Below are 27142 nucleotides of genomic sequence, written 5' to 3'. Positions count from 1 at the left end.
TGATTCCTTTGGAAGAAGTATGGGATGTTTTGCGTCATAGGTTGTCATCGAATTTCCAATGCGTCCTCCTACGCGCAGAATTCCTTGGTCGTCAACAAATGGAGTGTAGTGAATCAACTTGGATTTTTGAGAAAGGGCTTGTCCAGTGCTCAGCTGTCTGTACTCCACTTGGAAGAACTCCATCTGGACATGTTTGATTACCCTAGAGCGGGCATATTGAAGCTCCCATGACGATAAAAATGATGACAGGCGGTCCTTGCAACGAAGACGATGTACGAACCGAAAGCAATAGCTAAGTGTCCGCAAGAGATGTGACCAGGAGGAAGCTTTGTTGATCATACAGTTAAGATCATTTCCTTCATTGGAAATGTGTAGATTAACTTGGAGCTTGACTTTTAGTTCCATCCGCTCAGCGTCCTCAGTCGACAGTGCGAACTTGGCCTTAGCAGGTGGCCAAGTGCGATGTGATTGGGAAAGCCACGGTGGTCCATTCCACCACAGTTGATGTTCTACCAGATCCTTTGGTAGAAGTCCGCGTGATGCACAGTCCGCGGGATTGTCCTCAGTGCGAATGTGTTGCCAGCAGCTACGTGGGCAAGCTTCTAGAATCTCAGCCGTGCGATTAGAAACATAAGTGTTCCAAGTCCGTGATGAGAGCCAATGTAGTACAATTTCGGAGTCTGACCAACACGAAGTACTTGAAATAGGAATAGTTAGAGTTTGCTTAACCAGAGACATCAATTTCGACAGAAGATGGGCGGCATTCAACTTGAGCCGTGGGATGGAGATAGGTTTGATGGGTCCCACCCGGGTTTTTGCGGCGATCAGTGTTACAGCGTAGTCATTATTGACTCTCACGCGACTGTAGATGACAGCGGCGTATGCATGAGATGAAGCGTCGGCGAATCCATGCAGCTCCGTTGCTTGAAGTGGCGAGGATAGGTAGCGGGGTATGCGACAGCTTTCCAGTAAATGAACTTCAGCTACAAACTATTGCCACCGTGCGCATAGCTGCGCGGGTAGTGGTTCGTTCCAGTCGACCGAGCTCAGCCAACTATCTTGAAAGAGAACCTTTAGAAATACAGTTGTGGGGGCAAGCAACCCCAGTGGATCGTAGCTCTTGGCAAGCTCGGACAGCTAAATCCGTTTTGTCAGAACCCCTGTGGCGTCGGGAATGGTCAACTTGAAGGAAAGCTCGTCCACAGCCGGGTCCCAGCGTATTCCAAGAACCTTGACATATTGAGTTGGGCTATTTCCCTCTAGGGCTTCAAGTGGATACTCACACATGTCCTGTGGCAGCGATTTGTGTAGTGACCAACAGTTCGAACTCCATTTTCGAAGTTTAAATTGAGCTTGGCTCAATAGCAAAATTAATTCATCTTTGAGTGCAATGAGATCGTCGATACTATCACAACCAGTAGGGATATCATCCACGTATGCGTCTCGTACAAGCACAGCAGCAGCCTTCGGATACAAATCGGCATGATCTTGCGCGATCTGCTTGAGAACTCGAACAGCCAAGAACGGTGAAGACGCTAAACCATACGTCACGTTCAGCAGTCGGTAATGATCGAGTGTAGCAGTTTCCTCCTTTCGCCAGACAATCCGTTGGTAATGCGTGTGATCTTCTGAAACCAGGATGCCTCTAAACATTTTCTCAATGTCCGTACAAAACACATAGCGATGCTGACGGAAACGTAGACATACTCCAAGTAAATCCCTTTGAATAGGTGGTCCGATGTGTAGTCGTCATTTCGTGGTGGTGCTATCTGGTTTAAATACTGCGTGGTGTGCTAAGTAATTGTGATTGGCGGGACCGTTTTCTACGGTAGTAGAAGGAATCACCTCCATGTGTCCTCGTTGTATATAATCCTCCATAAACTCGACATACTGTTTCCGCTCGAGAGAAGAAAAGCGGCGTAGTGCTTGTGGCAGTGTGGACCACATCGGAGGGGCAGATTCCTTGAACGGGTATTGGACGATGTACACGCCATCGTTTCTGCGGGCGTGCGTATGAACGAAGTGTTGCTCAGCGGGATCACTAGCATCAATGGTAGCGTCACTTGGTTGAACTCGTTCCATGTCCATGAACGATCGAACCAAAGTGTCCAGATCCTCGTGCGCGTGATGTGCTAGTGCGTTGTTGTGAGCATCACTACTGAGATGGTAGCTGCCTGTAATGACCCAACCAAACTCTTTGCGTTGTCCAGTGTAAAGGTTCCAAAGCTGATCAGCTCCTAAAATCACGTCGATTTCGCCTGGTTTACCAAATGTAGGGTCCGCTAAGGGTAGATCACGAATACTTTTCCACATCGGTGTTATAGGTGGTTTGGAAAAAGTGGGCAAAAAGATCGGCAATTGCCTGATCATTATTTGCCGACGTATTACAAAATGATAGCGAGGATGGGTGTGCGGACGTTCTACGCTTACTGTTTACGAAGCAGTAAAACTGTTTAGGGTCCTGAGAAAAACGTATCCTGCAACGAGATAGGTAGTTGTTATATCATTGAGCATTAACAACTGAAAAGTTTGACCGAGCTATTACATTCAGCAGTTTTAAACCGCTAAACTGAGCCTCCATGGCTAGGAGCCGATCGTATTGGTTTTTGAAACCAACGGTCAGCTCCTTAAAGCCACTCAGCGTCTGCCTCATGAAAGATACCATGTCCTTCTCCACCGCACGGCATGCCTCGCAACTGTAATGCAAGCCATTACGTTTGGCTATAGCATCACTCACGAGGCCAGAAAATCCAGCGCATTTTGCGTGGACTACGCTGTCGCAGAGCCAGCAGGGGACATTCGGCTGATGGTGAGTGATCTGCTATCTGGTTTAAATACTGCGTGGTGTGCTAATTAATTGTGATTGGCGGGATCGTTTTCTATGGTAGTAGAAGGAATCACCTCCATGTGTCCTCGTTGTATATAATGGTTCATAAAGTCGACATACTGTTGTTTGAGCGCAGGAAATTTTCGAAATTTCCGCTCGAGAGAAGTAAAGCGGCGTAGTGCTTGTGGCAGTGTGGACCACATCGGAGGGGCAGATTCCTTGAACGGGTATTGGACGATGTACACGCCATCGTTTCTGCGGGCGTGCGTATGAACGAAGTGTTGCTCAGCGGGATCACTAGCATCAATGGTAGCGTCACTTGGTTGAACTCGTTCCATGTCCATGAACGATCGAACCAAAGTGTCCAGATCCTCGTGCGCGTGATGTGCTAGTGCGTGGTTGTGAGCATCACTACTGAGATGGTAGCTGCCTGTAATGACCCAACCAAAATTAGTATGAAGTGCAATAGGATATTCAGAACCAAACTCTTTGCGTTGTCCAGTGTAAAGGTTCCAAAGCTGATCAGCTCCTAAGATCACGTCGATTTCGCCTGGTTTACCAAATGTAGGGTCCGCTAAGGGTAGATCACGAATCCTTTTCCACATCGGTGTGTTAGACTCGATCCTCTGGGCTGGAATCGAGGAGGTTAAAGTGTTCATAATCAGACCTGTTACCACCACTGAGGCCGAGCTTGTGCGGGAGAGCAGCGTGAATGTGGCGCGACCTCTAGTAACCCCAGCAGGATTTGCGCCTAGACCAACCACTGGTATACGAGCGTGGGTGCGCGGCAAACCAATTTGTTGAATAAATGATTCGGCGACCATCGTTATAGTCGAACCAGTATCCTGCAGGTGGTCTCGTTGCCCCAGGAGTCGACTATAGTGGCCAAAATCGTTGGCAATATGGCCTGACTCTTGGCCACGAATTTCCTCTCCAATGTATGATGGCTGACCACGGCAGGATCAGCGTCAGCAGGGAAACTGGACGAGCGGACGGGTGAGTCAGCGGAGTTGTTGCCATCAGCGGAAGCCGTGACAGAGCGTATGTCCTCTGGATGAACAAGAGTGTGGTGCCTCAGCTTACACAGACGGCACGTGTTTGTGGAATTACACTCCTTGACTTGATGAGATCGGCTTAGACAATTGAAGCACAAATTACCATCCCTTGCGAACTTGCGGCGGTCCACAACATCCAGAGCCTTGAATTGAGTGCACGCATAAAGACTGTGTTGCTCGTGACAATATACACAGTCACGAGCAGACGTAGTTGGCACGTTCACATGATGAGAAATTGCACGACGTTTATTCAGCACCGTGTGTGTATCCTGGATTAGCTTTGGATCTTGACAAGACTCAAGTGCATCGCAACGGGCGAAGACAAAGCCGAACAGGTCATTTATGGTCACATTTTCCTTGCACGATTCACTGGAGGTGGCCCACGCTTCCTTGCATTCCGGGTCTAACTTTGAGAGCAAGATATGGATTAGCCACACATCGCGGCTGTCGCAGCTCAGCGCATGTAGACCACGTATACTTTCGTCAGCGGTGTCGACTATCTTACGCAACTCGGCGATGTTTGAACCCTTTGCGGTTGGCAACGAAAGAAAGTTTTGAATGAACGAACGAGCAATCAGTGACTTCTTGTTATAGCGATTTTCGAGCCTCTCCCATGCGTCCTGGTAATTGGCATCCGATACGGGAATATGTTTTATCAGAGACAACGCTTCACCATCCAGATAGGATTTCAAATAATGAAACTTTTGGCACTTGGACAGACTACTCTTCTTGTCGACTGAGCCTAAGAACAAGTCACTAAACTGACACCAATCCTCGTATCTGCCCGAAAACGTCGGAATGCGTATTTTCTCGAACTGCATCTCTGTGGTTCCCGATGAGTCCCGAATCCTCTCCAGAAGTTGAGTTTGTCCCTCAAATAAGCGTTCCACAGTGGTCGATAGCAGTAGATTTGAGTTGTCGTGCTCATTCTCGTGACTGCTCCGGTCACGTATGGCTTCAGTGAAGATACTATGCGCACTAAAGAACCTTTTCTCATATTCGGGGATGTCCAAATCCGGATCCACGTATTCATCTTCATCATTATATTGGACCAGCTCTTCAGACAGCTCCATAAAGCGGTTGAAAGTTGCAACAAGTCGGTCCAACTTGTGCTCTAATGTTTGCACAGAAGTACATGACTGTACAAACTCTTGAGCCTCCGCAGCCACGCGAGTTAATTGGGATTTGCAGGTCCACGTTGCTGAATTAGACGATGCACTAGGGCCTTCATGGCAAACAGCGGGTAACGGTATCACTCAATATGTATATAAATAAACTCAAACGCGGAGATTCGGCTCGAAGGACCAAAATTTGCTATGGTTATGAATTAGTGGACTGTATAATCGTTTATATCTTGAGCTTATTTATTTTATTGATTATTTAATATTGGTGGTTATTTTACAAGTATATTACAAGAACAGCGGGGGGATCGTTTCTGCGGCGGTACAAAGTATGCGTGCGGGCGGTTTCGTCTAGAAATTTCAACTGACTCAACTCCGCGAAAAGAAGTCGAGCCAAAAGGGAATTGGAAGATCAGGCGATGCGACGGTCCAATGCCAAAGGGTACACATCGTTGTGTGCGTGTGCAGCTGCGGGCTTGGCTATGCGTGTGAGAACATTACAGCTATGTTTTGGACACGAGCAAAACAACAATACAGCTATGCGCGTAAAAATAGTTACTTAGGCGGTGTACTACAATCATGAGCGTGTAAATAGGTCAATCGCAATATACATGAACATTGAATTAAAAACTACGAGGCTCTTTTTTCACCAACTATATATATATATAAATTTATATATTTTCGTATGTATTGTTCTTATGTATGTATGTACAAAACATGGCCGATTGTAGTGGGGATGGAATCGTAACTAACTGTAGCTTACATGCTTTTAAACGCTGAGAGCTATGTGGATCGTAAGAATACAGATTGAGAGCGGTTGAAGCGATTGAGCGAATACTATCAAAAGCGGTAACAGCGCTGCCCTAAACATCTACCCTAAACATCCCCCTTTAACTAACGAGTGTTGGTGAGCCAGGCAGTTCGTGCAACACTTGCTAATGATGGCATCTCGGCTCGGGGTCCAGGTGGAGAATGCAGTCGCAGTTCTGGAGTGGATGATTGTGGAACACTAGAATGAGGAGCATGGAACTGCTTAAAAACACAGAGCCATCCCGTGTGTGAACTAAGCTAGAAGGCGAAACAGCCGAGAACTGTACGGAAGAATAATTGGATAACGAACGTCATAATTCAGAAATTTATAAGCTGTGACACGGCGTCATGATCTTATGAGCAAAAGCCGGTCTGGGAAAGGGTTTAGGCTCAAAATAGAATTTGACATTGGCACTGGACGCTTATTACTTAGGCAGCGCTCAAGAAATTCTTCGGATGGGCTCGGTGCGAAGTGGATCTTTACAGTACATTGCTCAAGGGTCATACGGGAGAGTCCTCGATATGTGGTTACCATTGTATGCGGGGATTTTGTAACCAAGCTGTCTGTGCCACCAGAATTCGTTATCAATTAGCTCCTCTAAGAATACGCCTCTACTGTCCGCGGGGTTATACTTGGACGAAAGGTGAGACCAATTCTCGGTATCGGTAGTTTAAGCCATCCTTGTTACTCCGTTGGCCACGAAGGTAGTCCAGTGGCTCCCGGGCTTCCTCAGCCAGGGGAGGACTTGGTATCTGTCCAGTGGTAGAAGTTCGTAAACGCCGTCGGCATATTTGGCAGGATATCCGTCACCAATCCATCTTGGAATACAGATCTGGTCGAGAACGAAGTAACTCTTCAGAAAACTTTGCCAAGTCTGGCACATTTCGCTTGGTAAATCTTTGTCCTATCCTAACTCTTATAATAAATGGGATAAACCATAGCGCCGGATCGAACAACCTTGCTGTGTGGGAGTCTGCTCGGGCCAAGTCATCGTCTACATACATACAATGTCGAATAGTGTGACTTGCTTTAGGAAATCGAGATTTTACGTCGTAACTGTCTTCAGTTCATAATCGCGGATCTCTCCTTGTTTCGAAATAATATTCTCTGAAAGTAGGTGTGCTTCGGACCCAAGTCTGTCGATCCATTTTGATGATATCCGCATTGAAAACGTACCGGAAATAAAGCCACTTCAGGATCTGAAGGGTTAAGCCACATTGGAGGACCGGACCAGCATACAGAAGATCATTTAAGCTCATTCCATTGCTCGACGGGCTGGATGCATTGAATAAAACGCGGACTTTCGTGGTAGTATTCTCAGGCTTGAGTACAGCATGGCATTCTCTTGTAGTATTGTCAGTATTCTAGGGTCACGGAGTCGTACTTTTCATGGAAGGTAATTTTTTTTAACGATTCTCGTTCCTCAGAAACTGGGCCAATGCGATAGACCTTGAATGCCCCAGACCTGATCCAAAACGATATGGGTTGAATCGATCAGAGCGAGGGAGCGGAAATTCGTCCCCAGGTGCCGGAGGCGAAATAAGTCTTGGATTTTGTGCGTTAAATACTCGTAGACTTAGCTCGGGCTACGCTGACGAATTTTCTACGATTGTGGAATTCGACTTGTTCGAAATTGGATAGCCAAGGTGCAGGCGCGTGTGATGCCGGTCTTCACAAGCGATGGTGGGCGCTCTGGCATTGCTGCAATAAAGTTCTTAATGTAGTTTGAGCGAGTGATGCTTAGTCATTTGAATGCAGTGAGGGCATACATTTATCAGATTGTTTCTGGAAGGTGACGGATTAAGATTGCCGCGAAACCCTCGCTCGTGAGGTGAGTGGATTCGGTCATGGGCTGCCATGCTAGTTATCTGGTTGAGGTGGAGTAGTCTTTCCTCTCAACTAAATCTAGATGTAGATGGCTGTGAATAAGTGCCTAAACGGTGGGCAACTGTTGGTAGTCCCAACTGAAAACTTCCAACTGCTCGACGAAGGCGACTGCAATACATTTCCCGTAAGCCGCTTAGCAGTCGTCATAAATCCCTTGGACCTTATCTGAACGCTCTGGATCGGCTTCCAGCATCGCTGCGGATCAGGTCTCAAACTCCGCATCTATCTTTGCTCACATGCTGCGGACTTGTTCTCGATAGACTTGCGATTTTTTTTCAGCAGTTGGCATCTGAATCTGGTGGATCTTCAATAGGTATGAATTCGTTTCTTTAAGTTAACGGAGCTAACACCAATTCGTTCGTTCTCTGTCGTAGATCAGACGCGTTTTTGCTATGCGCTCCGCATATTTTCCCTTTGTTTTGCATAAACAACCGGTGTTTTCATAAATATGCTATTTAGCTATTAGCGTTTGTCTGGCACACTGGTTTGATAGCCATTTGTTTTGGAATATTATTTGATTTTAATTTTGTTCAAATTTTTTATTATGGATTTATTATCCTTTCGGAAAGAGATCACCCATGACCAGCCGAGTATCCCCTGCTGGCTCTGCGTAGCGTAGTGCACGCAAAATGCGCTGGGTCAACGGGCCGTGTGGGCGATTCCATATCAAAACATAATGGGTTGCATTACAGTTGCGAGGCATGCCGTGCGGTGGAGAATGATATGGTGGCTTTTATGAGGCAGACGCGGAAGGGCTTTAAGGAGCTGATCTTTACCTTTAAAAAGCAGTACGATCGGCTCCTAGCCATGGAGTCTCAATTTGGCAGTCTGCAACTGCTGAATGAGTCTCCGAGGCGTAAAATGGTCACTCCGCGGGATCTGCAAGTGCCAGCCGCCACTCAGCCGTGCGCCGCCGAAAAACTGACTCCAACCACTCCAAGTAAACATCAGTTTATCTCGTTTGCCGCTCCAAGGGCAACGACAGCTGCTGGCGATGCAGGTACGGTAGACGAATTCATCGTTTCGGAGAACGTGCAGCCAAGTACGTCTGCAGCGTCCGTGTCCGTGGTGTCCGCAAGCTCGCTAGTTGTCCCGTCTATCCCGATCCGACCAGTAATAAGACGTTTCGGACCTCCGGATATTGCCACCCCAGATACTAGGCCTGTAGTGACTAAACCACTGGTGGGAGTCCCACCAAAACGACAAGTTATTGTTTCACGGCTGGCCCCTGACTTCACATCTAATGATGTAATTGCGTTTATTCAAAGCAAAATAAAAGCCGTGTGTTTAAAGGTGGAAAATTTTAACTTCTCTTATGCCAGGGAGATAGCCTCGTTTAAGATAAACATCTCCCCAACTCAATTTGACACCATTTGCTCTGCCAAATTTCGGCCGGAGCATTTGGTGTTGAAGGAGTTTGAGGCTAAGAAGAAGAATAAGCCCCCCATAACTCTTACAAAACATTCCAGTGTGCCATCCTCAACCCTTCCAAAAAACGAACTTCTCTTTTAGTAACTTATCAGAATGGTTTTCCGGGATAGTGTTGCATTTGCTTCCCACGTTATTGTGTTTGCTGAAACCTGGTTATAGCCGGACATTCTTAGTTCCGAGGTTTTGGCAGGTCGGTACACAACTTTTAGAAAGGACCGTTCGTCTCGACGTGCAGGAGGGGTTCTAATTGCAGTGGACTCTTACTTCACGTCAGAACACTTCACAGTCCAAGTTCAACAGGAACTGGAATTCCTGTGTGTAAAACTGATTCTTCCCGCTTTCTCTATAATCATTATTTGCTCGTATATCCCACTTTCTTCGGATATTTCAATTTATGAGCAGCACTTGTCCGCTTTAACCGCTGTTTCTTCCTCGCTATCAGCAACTGCTTGGTCTTCGGTAAACGGGTCTAATATCATTGTGCCCATGTCACGACATGTATCGGATCCGACCTTAGTGTTGTTAACCCGAGCCCTTCCGCCCACTATACCTGAAGACGCCTACCATCCTACTTTCGAAGTGTCGCTAGATATAGGAACAACTTTATTGAATCTTTCGAGTAGGCTACCTGAACGTGTGCGCTACTTTCGTAAAGCCGAGTTTGCCAAGCTTAATAACCTCATTAGGGATCTTGGTTGGTCCGCTTTGTACTTGTGCACTGATCTCATAAAAGGCACAAACATTTTTGACAATGCTCCTGGCACATTTTTATACCCGATACTCAAAATGAGTATTGGGGTATATTAGATTTATTGTGAAAATGGATGTGTGTAACGTCCAGAAGGAATCGTTTCCGACCCCATAAAGTATTTATATTCTTGATCAGCATCAATAGCCGAGTCGATTGAGCCCTGTCTGTCTGTCCGTCCCTATTAGCGCCTAGTGCTCAACGACTATAAGAGCTAGAGCAACGACATTTTAAAGCTGGTCCCGCCCACTTCTGCCCCACAAAGAGCGAAAATCTCTGGCATCCACAATTTTAAAGATACGAGAAAACTGAAAATGCGGAATCGTAGAAAATTACTATATGTTCTAAAGTGTAAAAACTGAACCGGATCGTATAATTATTATATCAACACACAGGTTTCATGGTCGGTTTTGCCAATTGCAAAATATGAGTTCAAGGATCTGACAACCTATTAGAGCCAGCGCAACCAAATTTGGTATCCACACTCCTGTGATTTCGGACCCTTAACGCTTTGTGTCGAAATTTCGCCACACCCCCTTCCGGCCCGCAAAGGACGAAAATCAATCTCAGAGACTATTAAGCCTAGAGTAACCAAATTTGGTATCCACACTCCTTTTAGATCTCACTATAAAAGTATATCATAAAATTTCGCTCCACCCCCTGCCGCCCACACAAAGGACGAAAATCTGTTGCATACACAATATTGCAGATTCGAGAAAACTAAAAACGCACAATCCTAGAGAATGACCATATCTATCCGGTTGCAGAATCTGAATCAGATCGGATAATTTGTATAGCCAAAAGCAACAAATCAATTTGCAGTGGCTACGCAGCGCCCGACGTCACGCTCAGACTGATTTTCTGTCTCTCTCGCACGCACTCTTTGTCGTGTCGCTCAATATTAGCGGCGTCTGCCGGAGGAGAGCCATACTGACTAAGTATCGGGTGTAAATGTAGAGTTTCGGTCTCTGCAGCAACTCACAACGTTCCCTCTCGTTTGATTCTTGTGTCCCGCTGTCTTGTCCGAATAGATCTGGAAAACCCCCTTGGTTTACCAAAGAGTTATCCAGCCTAAAAAACTTAAAATCCAGACTTTATAAAAAATTTCAAGAAGTTGGTTCTTCTACTGCTTGCCCTCGCTATGTAATAGCTCGGTCAAACTTTTCAGTTCTTAATGCACAATGCTATAAGAACTACCTATCTCGTTGCAGGACACGTTTTTCTCAGGACCCTAAACAGTTTTACTGCTCCGTAAACAGTAAGCGTAGAATGTCCGCACCCCCTTCCTCGCTATAATTTTGTCAAACGTCGGCAAATAATGATCAGGCAATTGCCGATCTTTTTGCCCAATTTTTCCAAACCACCTATTCTTAGGAAAGCTACTCTGGTCATCCGTACCCTTGCGGTTTACCGAGGTCGAACGGCATTTTCAGTATCTTGTTAAATGAATGTTCTTTACTTCATGATCTTCGACTAGTTAAGCCGGTGTTTTCACCGGGTCCAGACGGGATTCCAGGTTGTGTACTTAGGTACTGCGCGAGGCTCTGTGTGGACCCTTGCTTAAACTATTCACCCTGTCCATCGATTATTCTTGCTTACCCCCATCTGGAAGGAATCGTTTATAATTCCTCTCCATTAAAAAGGTAGCAAGTCTGACGCAAAAAATTAAAGAGGTATAGCAAAGTTATCCTAAAATGTTGGAGGTTTTATCTCCGCACTTGCAACATCTCTGCAAGTCACTTATATCTCCAAAACAGCATCGATTTATAGGGCGGCGATAAACCACCACGAACTTTTTAGACTTTATATCTTTTACGGATGTTATTTACACCGACTTTAGTAAAGCATTCGACTCTGTAAACCATTCCCCTTTAGCGCATAAACTTGACCTTTTAGGGTTTCCGGCCAACCTATCTTTAGCTATCTTTGTTCCAGGTCTCAAAGAGTCCTCTTCAAAAACTCCATCTCTTCACCAGTAAGGGTTTCTTCGGGAGTAGCACAGGGCAGCTATCTAACCCCCTTACTCTTCACACTCTTTATTAATGACTTGCCTTCGTATACGGATGATGTTAAACTATGTTATACTGGATAAGGACATTTCATTTCATTCTCGCTTGCAATCCGGTCTCAATAGCTTTCAGTTATTGTGTTGTGCAAGCTTGTTACACCTCAATGCCTCGAAATGCAAAGTTATGACATTTCACCGTTCTATCCCCTTGTTGGCTCCCTATACCCTATTTGGTGGTTCTCTTGAGAGAATCACCCTGGTGGATGATCTTGGGGTTATGTTAGAACACAAGTTAAAGTTTTCCGAATACATTTCTACCATGGTAAATAAGGCCATGGGCGTGCTTGGGTTTATAAAGAGGTGGTCATTTTACGACCCCTATATAACAAAGACTCTCTATACCTCGCTTTTTCGTCCGATCTTAGAATACGGCTGTGTATGGTGCGCTCAGTACAAAGTACACCAGGACCGTATAGAATCAATACAGAAAAACTTTTTACTCTTTGCTCTGCGGGGCCTTAACTGGGATGCGGTTGTGAGACTACTCTATTAGACTGCTATTAGTAAACCTCCCATCCTTAGTTAACCGTAGAAAAATGCTTGGTGTGATTTTTATGCACAACTTGATCAGGAGTGACATAGACAGCTCTGATTCCTATTAGATTTACTAGAAATCTTATACCGTTGTTCCTTCCACTTTGTAGACCGCATTATTCCTTGCATGAATTGATTATGCTCGGATTATAATTCCTCTACCATATTATATCCACCACTAATTCTCTTCCTTTTATTAAGTTACTTATCTTCACACACATTTCTAATAATTAGTAATTGTAGTGGTATTTGTATGTGCAGTGCTCTTGTATTTATATTCTGAATGCATGCTTAGTTTCTTAGTAATTGTAGTGCTAATTTTCCTCGAATAGTAGTCCAACAACGATCTTTCGGCATGCGGCAGCGCCCCTCGGTCGCTTGGGAGCAGGAGGGTTACGTTTTGCCTGGGATCCGCGCGTAACAGCCTTCTGCTGGTGTCACACGGGTCACTTGACGGGGCAGTAATTGCATCACTTCTTGTAAGATTCAGTCATTGCATGACAACGTCCAAATAGTTTACCACAAGTGTGTTTAATTAATGTGTAATGAACAATTTTGTTCCGTCTGATTCAGCTGGGCTGGTTCAGCGGTCAGTGGGCTCGCCACAAAAAATGTATAAGTTGCCCCGACAACAAGTTAGAATGCACTGGTTAGGTTTGATTACTGCTATAACGATTGTTCTTTATTGGTATTTTAGGGCTATCTTACACTACTTTGTCACCTAAGCTGGCTCGACTGTTGGTTCTCCTCCTCTCTGTCCTCGGCGGGTGTAACCAACTCTGTACCCCCAAGGCGTGCCTCCCAGCATGGCTTCGCCTGCTAACGCCGGCTAACGATTCTTGGCACGTAACCGAAATCTACCTCTCAGTCGGCGCCTGACGCGGCTGGTGGCGTGATCTCATGACCATATTTGGTCATGCGCTGGACTACTGCCGGCCCGATCCCGATCATCCCGCAGCTCTTTCTCCGGGGCCCTCTCCTCCCTCACTTGGTGCTCAGGGAGAGCTCCACTCGTGAATTCGCCGCATCCGGATATCCCCGGATAACGGCCGCTTGCCCTTAGCCCTGTACGTGTGGCAATACATTTCCTCACACTTTCCCCTTTATTTCATTAGCGGAAACCCCTGCTTTTCGGCATTTGTGCGCTTTTCGAAATCCATCGCGCGCTTTTTTCACGTACCGGGTGCATCCTGGCGCCATCGCTCGGCCTCGATAAGGTGTTGCCGTATTTTCACACTGCGCATGATCGATTAGCTCACGAGTAGCTGCTTACCCCTTACCGATAAGGCGTAGTGTCGCTTTTGTGATCTACTCGATACTGCGCACTACGCCGCGTGTGTACCTCACTTCCACCTCGCGATTTCTCAATGACCTTTTATTTTCCGCGTTGTTACGTTTTGTTTTGTGATGCCGGTTGCCCCTTTTATTTTCCTTTTTTTGTGACCTCCGCTGGCTCTGCGGCTACTCGGTGGTCCCACCCAATGTTTTTATGCAGGAACGCCTCGCCACGGATGATTTGGGTAAGTTTTCTCTCTTCTTCTTCCCTTTCAGCCACTTTCATTAATCTATTGCTGTTCCTTTCAAGTGCTGATAAACCAAAGCCCGGCACGGCTCCCCCCACATCTCGGCCGTTCTCTTCTTTTATGTAATCGTTTTATTTTCCTTGCAGGTTTCCCGGAACATCCCTTTCATTAACCAGTCGTTCACGCGTGACGACGGCCTTTCCTCGCGTTTGAACGGCTGCCAACGTGGATTGCTCGCCGGTTCTCCCACTTGTAGCCACGATGCCTGCCGCTGCTGTTCGGTCCGACGCGCCTCTGCTAGCTCCTCCGGACACAACGCCTGTCGGCCTAGCTGAGGTCTTTCTGCATGGTGGTTTCCGCGTTCCGGCCACTGCCAGGGACCACGCTCCCAAGGCTCGGATGAGTTTTTTTCTTCTGGTACCGCGTGTGCTTCCTTCGTCGTGTCTGCCGTCAGACCGTCAGACCGTCTGCCGAGCTGTCGTCTGCTGCTGCCGTGTTTTTCGTCGTTGTGCGCATCGGTGCCTTTATCGTTGACGTCGTCTCGGGCGCGTCTTTGGTGACCACCCCGGCTGTAGGTGCCGCCACTGGGCCTTCCTCTTCGCCTCCGGTCCCGCTCGTTGCTGGCGCGTGGAGCCTCCTCCCACAGCCGCGCCTCCTCTATCTCTGGCTCGACCGCCTGCGGCGCTGGCGTGGAGGCCCAGCGTTCGAAGGTGCCACAGAATGCCGTCACGCACCGCAGAGATCACCTCCTGCGACACAAACGGCCCGAGAGCGGCCGGCCGCTGTTCTCCTCGCTCCAAGTTGCCGATCTCCCCCTCGTGCAGGCTGACGACCCCTCCTTATCCACGGCCTTCCTTGCACGATTCACTGGAGGTGGCCCACGCTTCCTTGCATTCCGGGTCTAACTTTGAGAGCAAGATATGGATTAGCCACACATCGCGGCTGTCGCAGCTCAGCGCATGTAGACCACGTATACTTTCGTCAGCGGTGTCGACTATCTTACGCAACTCGGCGATGTTTGAACCCTTTGCGGTTGGCAACGAAAGAAAGTTTTGAATGAACGAACGAGCAATCAGTGACTTCTTGTTATAGCGATTTTCGAGCCTCTCCCATGCGTCCTGGTAATTGGCATCCGATACGGGAATATGTTTTATCAGAGACAACGCTTCACCATCCAGATAGGATTTCAAATAATGAAACTTTTGGCACTTGGACAGACTACTCTTCTTGTCGACTGAGCCTAAGAACAAGTCACTAAACTGACACCAATCCTCGTATCTGCCCGAAAACGTCGGAATGCGTATTTTCTCGAACTGCATCTCTGTGGTTCCCGATGAGTCCCGAATCCTCTCCAGAAGTTGAGTTTGTCCCTCAAATAAGCGTTCCACAGTGGTCGATAGCAGTAGATTTGAGTTGTCGTGCTCATTCTCGTGACTGCTCCGGTCACGTATGGCTTCAGTGAAGATACTATGCGCACTAAAGAACCTTTTCTCATATTCGGGGATGTCCAAATCCGGATCCACGTATTCATCTTCATCATTATATTGGACCAGCTCTTCAGACAGCTCCATAAAGCGGTTGAAAGTTGCAACAAGTCGGTCCAACTTGTGCTCTAATGTTTGCACAGAAGTACATGACTGTACAAACTCTTGAGCCTCCGCAGCCACGCGAGTTAATTGGGATTTGCAGGTCCACGTTGCTGAATTAGACGATGCACTAGGGCCTTCATGGCAAACAGCGGGTAACGGTATCACTCAATATGTATATAAATAAACTCAAACGCGGAGATTCGGCTCGAAGGACCAAAATTTGCTATGGTTATGAATTAGTGGACTGTATAATCGTTTATATCTTGAGCTTATTTATTTTATTGATTATTTAATATTGGTGGTTATTTTACAAGTATATTACAAGAACAGCGGGGGGATCGTTTCTGCGGCGGTACAAAGTATGCGTGCGGGCGGTTTCGTCTAGAAATTTCAACTGACTCAACTCCGCGAAAAGAAGTCGAGCCAAAAGGGAATTGGAAGATCAGGCGATGCGACGGTCCAATGCCAAAGGGTACACATCGTTGTGTGCGTGTGCAGCTGCGGGCTTGGCTATGCGTGTGAGAACATTACAGCTATGTTTTGGACACGAGCAAAACAACAATACAGCTATGCGCGTAAAAATAGTTACTTAGGCGGTGTACTACAATCATGAGCGTGTAAATAGGTCAATCGCAATATACATGAACATTGAATTAAAAACTACGAGGCTCTTTTTTCACCAACTATATATATATATAAATTTATATATTTTCGTATGTATTGTTCTTATGTATGTATGTACAAAACATGGCCGATTGTAGTGGGGATGGAATCGTAACTAACTGTAGCTTACATGCTTTTAAACGCTGAGAGCTATGTGGATCGTAAGAATACAGATTGAGAGCGGTTGAAGCGATTGAGCGAATACTAACAAAAGCGGTAACAGCGCTGCCCTAAACATCTACCCTAAACATCCCCCTTTAACTAACGAGTGTTGGTGAGCCAGGCAGTTCGTGCAACACTTGCTAATGATGGCATCTCGGCTCGGGGTCCAGGTGGAGAATGCAGTCGCAGTTCTGGAGTGGATGATTGTGGAACACTAGAATGAGGAGCATGGAACTGCTTAAAAACACAGAGCCATCCCGTGTGTGAACTAAGCTAGAAGGCGAAACAGCCGAGAACTGTACGGAAGAATAATTGGATAACGAACGTCATAATTCAGAAATTTATAAGCTGTGACACGGCGTCATGATCTTATGAGCAAAAGCCGGTCTGGGAAAGGGTTTAGGCTCAAAATAGAATTTGACATTGGCACTGGACGCTTATTACTTAGGCAGCGCTCAAGAAATTCTTCGGATGGGCTCGGTGCGAAGTGGATCTTTACAGTACATTGCTCAAGGGTCATACGGGAGAGTCCTCGATATGTGGTTACCATTGTATGCGGGGATTTTGTAACCAAGCTGTCTGTGCCACCAGAATTCGTTATCAATTAGCTCCTCTAAGAATACGCCTCTACTGTCCGCGGGGTTATACTTGGACGAAAGGTGAGACCAATTCTCGGTATCGGTAGTTTAAGCCATCCTTGTTACTCCGTTGGCCACGAAGGTAGTCCAGTGGCTCCCGGGCTTCCTCAGCCAGGGGAGGACTTGGTATCTGTCCAGTGGTAGAAGTTCGTAAACGCCGTCGGCATATTTGGCAGGATATCCGTCACCAATCCATCTTGGAATACAGATCTGGTCGAGAACGAAGTAACTCTTCAGAAAACTTTGCCAAGTCTGGCACATTTCGCTTGGTAAATCTTTGTCCTATCCTAACTCTTATAATAAATGGGATAAACCATAGCGCCGGATCGAACAACCTTGCTGTGTGGGAGTCTGCTCGGGCCAAGTCATCGTCTACATACATACAATGTCGAATAGTGTGACTTGCTTTAGGAAATCGAGATTTTACGTCGTAACTGTCTTCAGTTCATAATCGCGGATCTCTCCTTGTTTCGAAATAATATTCTCTGAAAGTAGGTGTGCTTCGGACCCAAGTCTGTCGATCCATTTTGATGATATCCGCATTGAAAACGTACCGGAAATAAAGCCACTTCAGGATCTGAAGGGTTAAGCCACATTGGAGGACCGGACCAGCATACAGAAGATCATTTAAGCTCATTCCATTGCTCGACGGGCTGGATGCATTGAATAAAACGCGGACTTTCGTGGTAGTATTCTCAGGCTTGAGTACAGCATGGCATTCTCTTGTAGTATTGTCAGTATTCTAGGGTCACGGAGTCGTACTTTTCATGGAAGGTAATTTTTTTTAACGATTCTCGTTCCTCAGAAACTGGGCCAATGCGATAGACCTTGAATGCCCCAGACCTGATCCAAAACGATATGGGTTGAATCGATCAGAGCGAGGGAGCGGAAATTCGTCCCCAGGTGCCGGAGGCGAAATAAGTCTTGGATTTTGTGCGTTAAATACTCGTAGACTTAGCTCGGGCTACGCGGACGAATTTTCTACGATTGTGGAATTCGACTTGTTCGAAATTGGATAGCCAAGGTGCAGGCGCGTGTGATGCCGGTCTTCACAAGCGATGGTGGGCGCTCTGGCATTGCTGCAATAAAGTTCTTAATGTAGTTTGAGCGAGTGATGCTTAGTCATTTGAATGCAGTGAGGGCATACATTTATCAGATTGTTTCTGGAAGGTGACGGATTAAGATTGCCGCGAAACCCTCGCTCGTGAGGTGAGTGGATTCGGTCATGGGCTGCCATGCTAGTTATCTGGTTGAGGTGGAGTAGTCTTTCCTCTCAACTAAATCTAGATGTAGATGGCTGTGAATAAGTGCCTAAACGGTGGGCAACTGTTGGTAGTCCCAACTGAAAACTTCCAACTGCTCGACGAAGGCGACTGCAATACATTTCCCGTAAGCCGCTTAGCAGTCGTCATAAATCCCTTGGACCTCATCTGAACGCTCTGGATCGGCTTCCAGCATCGCTGCGGATCAGGTCTCAAACTCCGCATCTATCTTTGCTCACATGCTGCGGACTTGTTCTCGATAGACTTGCGATTTTTTTTCAGCAGTTGGCATCTGAATCTGGTGGATCTTCAATAGGTATGAATTCGTTTCTTTAAGTTAACGGAGCTAACACCAATTCGTTCGTTCTCTGTCGTAGATCAGACGCGTTTTTGCTATGCGCTCCGCATATTTTCCCTTTGTTTTGCATAAACAACCGGTGTTTTCATAAATATGCTATTTAGCTATTAGCGTTTGTCTGGCACACTGGTTTGATAGCCATTTGTTTTGGAATATTATTTGATTTTAATTTTGTTCAAATTTTTTATTATGGATTTATTATCCTTTCGGAAAGAGATCACCCATGACCAGCCGAGTATCCCCTGCTGGCTCTGCGTAGCGTAGTGCACGCAAAATGCGCTGGGTCAACGGGCCGTGTGGGCGATTCCATATCAAAACATAATGGGTTGCATTACAGTTGCGAGGCATGCCGTGCGGTGGAGAATGATATGGTGGCTTTTATGAGGCAGACGCGGAAGGGCTTTAAGGAGCTGATCTTTGCCTTTAAAAAGCAGTACGATCGGCTCCTAGCCATGGAGTCTCAATTTGGCAGTCTGCAACTGCTGAATGAGTCTCCGAGGCGTAAAATGGTCACTCCGCGGGATCTGCAAGTGCCAGCCGCCACTCAGCCGTGCGCCGCCCAAAAACTGACTCCAACCACTCCAAGTAAACATCAGTTTATCTCGTTTGCCGCTCCAAGGGCAACGACAGCTGCTGGCGATGCAGGTACGGTAGACGAATTCATCGTTTCGGAGAACGTGCAGCCAAGTACGTCTGCAGCGTCCGTGTCCGTGGTGTCCGCAAGCTCGCTAGTTGTCCCGTCTATCCCGATCCGACCAGTAATAAGACGTTTCGGACCTCCGGATATTGCCACCCCAGATACTAGGCCTGTAGTGACTAAACCACTGGTGGGAGTCCCACCAAAACGACAAGTTATTGTTTCACGGCTGGCCCCTGACTTCACATCTAATGATGTAATTGCGTTTATTCAAAGCAAAATAAAAGCCGTGTGTTTAAAGGTGGAAAATTTTAACTTCTCTTATGCCAGGGAGATAGCCTCGTTTAAGATAAACATCTCCCCAACTCAATTTGACACCATTTGCCAAATTTCGGCCGGAGCATTTGGTGTTGAAGGAGTTTGAGGCTAAGAAGAAGAATAAGCCCCCCATAACTCTTACAAAACATTCCAGTGTGCCATCCTCAACCCTTCCAAAAAACGAACTTCTCTTTTAGTAACTTATCAGAATGGTTTTCCGGGATAGTGTTGCATTTGCTTCCCACGTTATTGTGTTTGCTGAAACCTGGTTATAGCCGGACATTCTTAGTTCCGAGGTTTTGGCAGGTCGGTACACAACTTTTAGAAAGGACCGTTCGTCTCGACGTGCAGGAGGGGTTCTAATTGCAGTGGACTCTTACTTCACGTCAGAACACTTCACAGTCCAAGTTCAACAGGAACTGGAATTCCTGTGTGTAAAACTGATTCTTCCCGCTTTCTCTATAATCATTATTTGCTCGTATATCCCACTTTCTTCGGATATTTCAATTTATGAGCAGCACTTGTCCGCTTTAACCGCTGTTTCTTCCTCGCTATCAGCAACTGCTTGGTCTTCGGTAAACGGGTCTAATATCATTGTGCCCATGTCACGACATGTATCGGATCCGACCTTAGTGTTGTTAACCCGAGCCCTTCCGCCCACTATACCTGAAGACGCCTACCATCCTACTTTCGAAGTGTCGCTAGATATAGGAACAACTTTATTGAATCTTTCGAGTAGGCTACCTGAACGTGTGCGCTACTTTCGTAAAGCCGAGTTTGCCAAGCTTAATAACCTCATTAGGGATCTTGGTTGGTCCGCTTTGTACTTGTGCACTGATCTCATAAAAGGCACAAACATTTTTGACAATGCTCCTGGCACATTTTTATACCCGATACTCAAAATGAGTATTGGGGTATATTAGATTTATTGTGAAAATGGATGTGTGTAACGTCCAGAAGGAATCGTTTCCGACCCCATAAAGTATTTATATTCTTGATCAGCATCAATAGCCGAGTCGATTGAGCCCTGTCTGTCTGTCCGTCCCTATTAGCGCCTAGTGCTCAACGACTATAAGAGCTAGAGCAACGACATTTTAAAGCTGGTCCCGCCCACTTCTGCCCCACAAAGAGCGAAAATCTCTGGCATCCACAATTTTAAAGATACGAGAAAACTGAAAATGCGGAATCGTAGAAAATTACTATATGTTCTAAAGTGTAAAAACTGAACCGGATCGTATAATTATTATATCAACACACAGGTTTCATGGTCGGTTTTGCCAATTGCAAAATATGAGTTCAAGGATCTGACAACCTATTAGAGCCAGCGCAACCAAATTTGGTATCCACACTCCTGTGATTTCGGACCCTTAACGCTTTGTGTCGAAATTTCGCCACACCCCCTTCCGGCCCGCAAAGGACGAAAATCAATCTCAGAGACTATTAAGCCTAGAGTAACCAAATTTGGTATCCACACTCCTTTTAGATCTCACTATAAAAGTATATCATAAAATTTCGCTCCACCCCCTGCCGCCCACACAAAGGACGAAAATCTGTTGCATACACAATATTGCAGATTCGAGAAAACTAAAAACGCACAATCCTAGAGAATGACCATATCTATCCGGTTGCAGAATCTGAATCAGATCGGATAATTTGTATAGCCAAAAGCAACAAATCAATTTGCAGTGGCTACGCAGCGCCCGACGTCACGCTCAGACTGATTTTCTGTCTCTCTCGCACGCACTCTTTGTCGTGTCGCTCAATATTAGCGGCGTCTGCCGGAGGAGAGCCATACTGACTAAGTATCGGGTGTAAATGTAGAGTTTCGGTCTCTGCAGCAACTCACAACGTTCCCTCTCGTTTGATTCTTGTGTCCCGCTGTCTTGTCCGAATAGATCTGGAAAACCCCCTTGGTTTACCAAAGAGTTATCCAGCCTAAAAAACTTAAAATCCAGACTTTATAAAAAATTTCAAGAAGTTGGTTCTTCTACTGCTTGCCCTCGCTATGTAATAGCTCGGTCAAACTTTTCAGTTCTTAATGCACAATGCTATAAGAACTACCTATCTCGTTGCAGGACACGTTTTTCTCAGGACCCTAAACAGTTTTACTGCTCCGTAAACAGTAAGCGTAGAATGTCCGCACCCCCTTCCTCGCTATAATTTTGTCAAACGTCGGCAAATAATGATCAGGCAATTGCCGATCTTTTTGCCCAATTTTTCCAAACCACCTATTCTTAGGAAAGCTACTCTGGTCATCCGTACCCTTGCGGTTTACCGAGGTCGAACGGCATTTTCAGTATCTTGTTAAATGAATGTTCTTTACTTCATGATCTTCGACTAGTTAAGCCGGTGTTTTCACCGGGTCCAGACGGGATTCCAGGTTGTGTACTTAGGTACTGCGCGAGGCTCTGTGTGGACCCTTGCTTAAACTATTCACCCTGTCCATCGATTATTCTTGCTTACCCCCATCTGGAAGGAATCGTTTATAATTCCTCTCCATTAAATAGGTAGCAAGTCTGACGCAAAAAATTAAAGAGGTATAGCAAAGTTATCCTAAAATGTTGGAGGTTTTATCTCCGCACTTGCAACATCTCTGCAAGTCACTTATATCTCCAAAACAGCATCGATTTATAGGGCGGCGATAAACCACCACGAACTTTTTAGACTTTATATCTGTGGAGATAATGGTTTTTATCCCCAATCGGCCGACTAATTATTTCAATTAAATAAAACTCGGCGCAGAAATAAAATTGCGATATGTTCTTTAATGCGTGACATCCAAATTGCAAGTGTGGCTTGCCTGCCCTTTACATTGCCGCTCCGATCGCTAAGCGCAGCTTCGCTCGGCCGACGTCGGTAGGCAGACGCAAAGCGGAGATAGCGAAGAGCGAGCTGGCAGAGAGCGTTTAGCAGGGCAAGCAAGCGCAAAGCTTTAACAAACAAATGAGTGACATAGACATAAGTAACAAACAAAATAAGCGGCTGAGGGCCAAGAATTAGGTGCTATTTGGTAAGCAGCTAATCGGCTGCGTTCTGCTCCGAACATTCACCCCCCGTTGGAAGGCAAAGACTTTCAACAGATCCATCCTGAAGGGGCAGAACCGCTATTTTTCCAACGGCCCTCTTGAAGATGCTTGCTTGGGCGCAGCTGGCGGCTACGCTGGGATGATATTCGAACGCAGCAATCGGCGCTTCTTTACGAAGGCGGCTTGTCGTGATTACGTCTTGATCATCGGGAACCTCTGTAATTGCATAGAATGGCAGGAAATTTGGCAATGTAGAAATTGTTGAAAGTTGAATTTCATTTAGCGTGGATATGTAGGTTTTTAGAATATCTAAAAGTTCGCGCTGCAGTTCCTGATTCTCCGATCGCAGTTTTTCCACTTGCACCTGGCACTCGAGCAGCTGCTTCCTGCATTGCTGCTCTAAGTTTTGGTACTCCAGCGTTGTGGGCCGAAAATCGTCATTAGAGATGGAGGAGGAATTTTCAAAAGCGGCTAAAACTGCACGCTTATTCTCCGAGCTATCAATGCTTCCTGACACTATCCAACCAAGTTTTGTCTCCTGCAATGTTGGCAATTGGTCTGATAGTCGAATCTGTCCGACGCACATTAAATCGAAGAACAAACCACCACCTATCAACAGATCGATACGTTGGGGCTTGGAGAAATTAGGATCAGCTAGTTTTAGATTATTCGGCATGGGCCAATCCTTTGCGTCTAGGCCGAAGTTAGGCTGCATTTCCGTAATTGAGTTGGTGACAATTGCAGCGAAGGAAGCTCGATAGCTTGCGTCCTGGGATTGTACAACTATATGTACAGACTTGCTCGAAGGTAGAATGGATTCTCCGATTCCAGAGATGTGAACATAAGACGAGCGATGATCCAACTGCAACTGATCAGCAAGTCTAGATGTTACAAAGTTTGCCTGTGACGCAGAATCCAAAATGGCACGACATGGGATAAGTGCTCCATAACGATCTGTTACATGGACGAGGGCAGTAGGTAGCAACACGTTCTGGCTAGGCTGAGATTTCTGACTCGAGGGGGGAGGGCTGGTATATTTGCTTGCAACTAGGGCACTTGCAGGATCATGCTGGGTCGGTTCCGTGCTCGGCGACGGCAACTCAGCGTCAGCGCCCGACTGCATGTGGAGCAGAGTGTGATGCTTGGCTTGGCAATTTCTACATGCCCCTGACTTGCAGCGTTGCAATGAATGGCCTTTGTTGAGGCAGTTTAGACACAAATGGCGCTTCTTCACCTCCTTGTATCGAGAAAAGACAGGAAGATCTAGAAATGCCTGGCATCGGGATATGTAGTGATCAGAAGATTTGCAATACTTGCATGTTGAGCTAGTATGATCGTTAATGGAGGTGATTAGGGTGCTAGGTTTACTTTCTCCCACCTGCTGGCTAGGAATTGTTACCATAGCCGATCCCAAATTTTCCAGCATCCGACATCTTGCTTCCAAGAATGAGGCCATGCTTGACCACCTGGGCAATCCTGACGTCGGCAAGCTCTCCTCCCATTTCTCCTTGGTCTTGTGGTCCAATTTCGTGCCTATGATGAAGATCAGCAACCCATCAGAAATCTCCTGCGGGGTCGCCAAGGTCTGCAGTGCACGCAAGTGCGAATTGATTTTATCGCTGAGCGCGCGCAAGCCGATAGCCGAGCCCTTCTCCACCCCTTGCAGCCCGAAAATAGCCTTGACGTGTGCCTGAAAATGCAACAGTTTATTATCGAATCGCAATATTAGTAAATTCAACGCCTTGTCGTAATTCTCCTCAGAAAGTTCCAAGGAACGAATCGTATCCAGCGCAGCACCATCTAGACATCCACGCAGATATTGGAATTTTTCGATGATTGGGATACGATGGTCTTTGTGCACCATTGTCGAGAACATTGAGTGGAATTCTGGCCAATCCATGTAGCTCCCACCGAATCGCGGAAGCTGCAACTCGGGCATTCGAGAACGGCCTATACTACTATAGCCGAACAACGACGAATTCCCCTCGAGAGTATGCCGAGCTGTTGAATTGGCAACATTTACCGTGCGCGCAGCCATCAACTCCCGCGAAAGCCTGGACCTAACCTTGACGTAAACATTCGAAAAGTCCAGCCGGGCATCATGGGCTAACTGCAGGAAATCCAACCTTTCAAGGCTCGTTTGAGCGGCATCGAAATCGGCATTCATTCGCTCGATTTGTTCTAAGCGAGCTTGAAGTTCTGCCTCATCTAACTCGGCGAGCTCTTCCTTGGTGAGAAAGCGATCCATGGCCTTTAGTTGGCGCGCGACGGACTCGGCCTTGTGCTTGTAGAAATCTACATCACTCGGCATTGCTGCGTTCGCGACATTGGTAGGCTCAGGTGCTGCCATGTTGAGGTTTTAAAAGAGTCACTCAGCACGACCGAAAAAGACACCCTGTATACGTATAAACGTGCGAACCGAAAGCAAAGGGATTACAGCTAATGCCTTTAGCTGTGCGGCTGTGCGAGCTGTCCGATTCCGCTTTGTACTCCGCTTGTGTGTATTAGTGAGTTCGCTGCACTGCACTGACCGAATTGTCGCGACAGAGAAATTAATAGCCAGCAATGCGTGTATGTAGGTGTATGTAAGTATGTTTTAGCACCGAATTGTGCTTAACCGCCGAAAATTTGTTAAGGCTAACGAATGTCGATCGCGAATGATAATTAATTGACACTGCAACTCAGAGATCACGTCGGGGTCACCAAATTTTATGTGGAGATAATGGTTTTTATCCCCAATCGGCCGACTAATTATTTCAATTAAATAAAACTCGGCGCAGAAATAAAATTGCGATATGTTCTTTAATGCGTGACATCCAAATTGCAAGTGTGGCTTGCCTGCCCTTTACATTGCCGCTCCGATCGCTAAGCGCAGCTTCGCTCGGCCGACGTCGGTAGGCAGACGCAAAGCGGAGATAGCGAAGAGCGAGCTGGCAGAGAGCGTTTAGCAGGGCAAGCAAGCGCAAAGCTTTAACAAACAAATGAGTGACATAGACATAAGTAACAAACAAAATAAGCGGCTGAGGGCCAAGAATTAGGTGCTATTTGGTAAGCAGCTAATCGGCTGCGTTCTGCTCCGAACAATATCTTTTACGGATGTTATTTACACCGACTTTAGTAAAGCATTCGACTCTGTAAACCATTCCCCTTTAGCGCATAAACTTGACCTTTTAGGGTTTCCGGCCAACCTATCTTTAGCTATCTTTGTTCCAGGTCTCAAAGAGTCCTCTTCAAAAACTCCATCTCTTCACCAGTAAGGGTTTCTTCGGGAGTAGCACAGGGCAGCTATCTAACCCCCTTACTCTTCACACTCTTTATTAATGACTTGCCTTCGTATACGGATGATGTTAAACTATGTTATACTGGATAAGGACATTTCATTTCATTCTCGCTTGCAATCCGGTCCCAATAGCTTTCAGTTATTGTGTTGTGCAAGCTTGTTACACCTCAATGCCTCGAAATGCAAAGTTATGACATTTCACCGTTCTATCCCCTTGTTGGCTCCCTATACCCTATTTGGTGGTTCTCTTGAGAGAATCACCCTGGTGGATGATCTTGGGGTTATGTTAGAACACAAGTTAAAGTTTTCCGAATACATTTCTACCATGGTAAATAAGGCCATGGGCGTGCTTGGGTTTATAAAGAGGTGGTCATTTTACGACCCCTATATAACAAAGACTCTCTATACCTCGCTTTTTCGTCCGATCTTAGAATACGGCTGTGTATGGTGCGCTCAGTACAAAGTACACCAGGACCGTATAGAATCAATACAGAATAACTTTTTACTCTTTGCTCTGCGGGGCCTTAACTGGGATGCGGTTGTGAGACTACTCTATTAGACTGCTATTAGTAAACCTCCCATCCTTAGTTAACCGTAGAAAAATGCTTGGTGTGATTTTTATGCACAACTTGATCAGGAGTGACATAGACAGCTCTGATTCCTATTAGATTTACTAGAAATCTTATACCGTTGTTCCTTCCACTTTGTAGACCGCATTATTCCTTGCATGAATTGATTATGCTCGGATTATAATTCCTCTACCATATTATATCCACCACTAATTCTCTTCCTTTTATTAAGTTACTTATCTTCACACACATTTCTAATAATTAGTAATTGTAGTGGTATTTGTATGTGCAGTGCTCTTGTATTTATATTCTGAATGCATGCTTAGTTTCTTAGTAATTGTAGTGCTAATTTTCCTCGAATAGTAGTCCAACAACGATCTTTCGGCATGCGGCAGCGCCCCTCGGTCGCTTGGGAGCAGGAGGGTTACGTTTTGCCTGGGATCCGCGCGTAACAGCCTTCTGCTGGTGTCACACGGGTCACTTGACGGGGCAGTAATTGCATCACTTCTTGTAAGATTCAGTCATTGCATGACAACGTCCAAATAGTTTACCACAAGTGTGTTTAATTAATGTGTAATGAACAATTTTGTTCCGTCTGATTCAGCTGGGCTGGTTCAGCGGTCAGTGGGCTCGCC

The 27142-nt window shown here is 46.2% G+C and overlaps 1 protein-coding gene across 1 annotated transcript in view; it reads left to right on the top strand.

Moving 5' to 3' along the window:
- mmd (disintegrin and metalloproteinase domain-containing protein mind-meld) overlaps positions 1-14233 on the top strand; it is a 557313-nt gene extending 543080 nt beyond the window's left edge. Inside the window, exon 24 of the mRNA XM_033383140.1 lies at positions 14152-14233. Within this exon, the coding sequence (XP_033239031.1) occupies positions 14152-14218 (67 nt within the window). The 3' untranslated portion in view covers positions 14219-14233. The remainder of the gene's footprint in view (positions 1-14151) is intronic.
- The last annotated feature ends 12909 nt before the right edge of the window (positions 14234-27142 follow it).

The sequence above is a fragment of the Drosophila pseudoobscura genome, chromosome X (assembly GCF_009870125.1).
Source record: "Drosophila pseudoobscura strain MV-25-SWS-2005 chromosome X, UCI_Dpse_MV25, whole genome shotgun sequence".
Taxonomy (NCBI): Eukaryota; Metazoa; Arthropoda; class Insecta; order Diptera; family Drosophilidae; genus Drosophila; species Drosophila pseudoobscura.
This window is presented reverse-complemented; position numbering and strand designations above follow the sequence as displayed.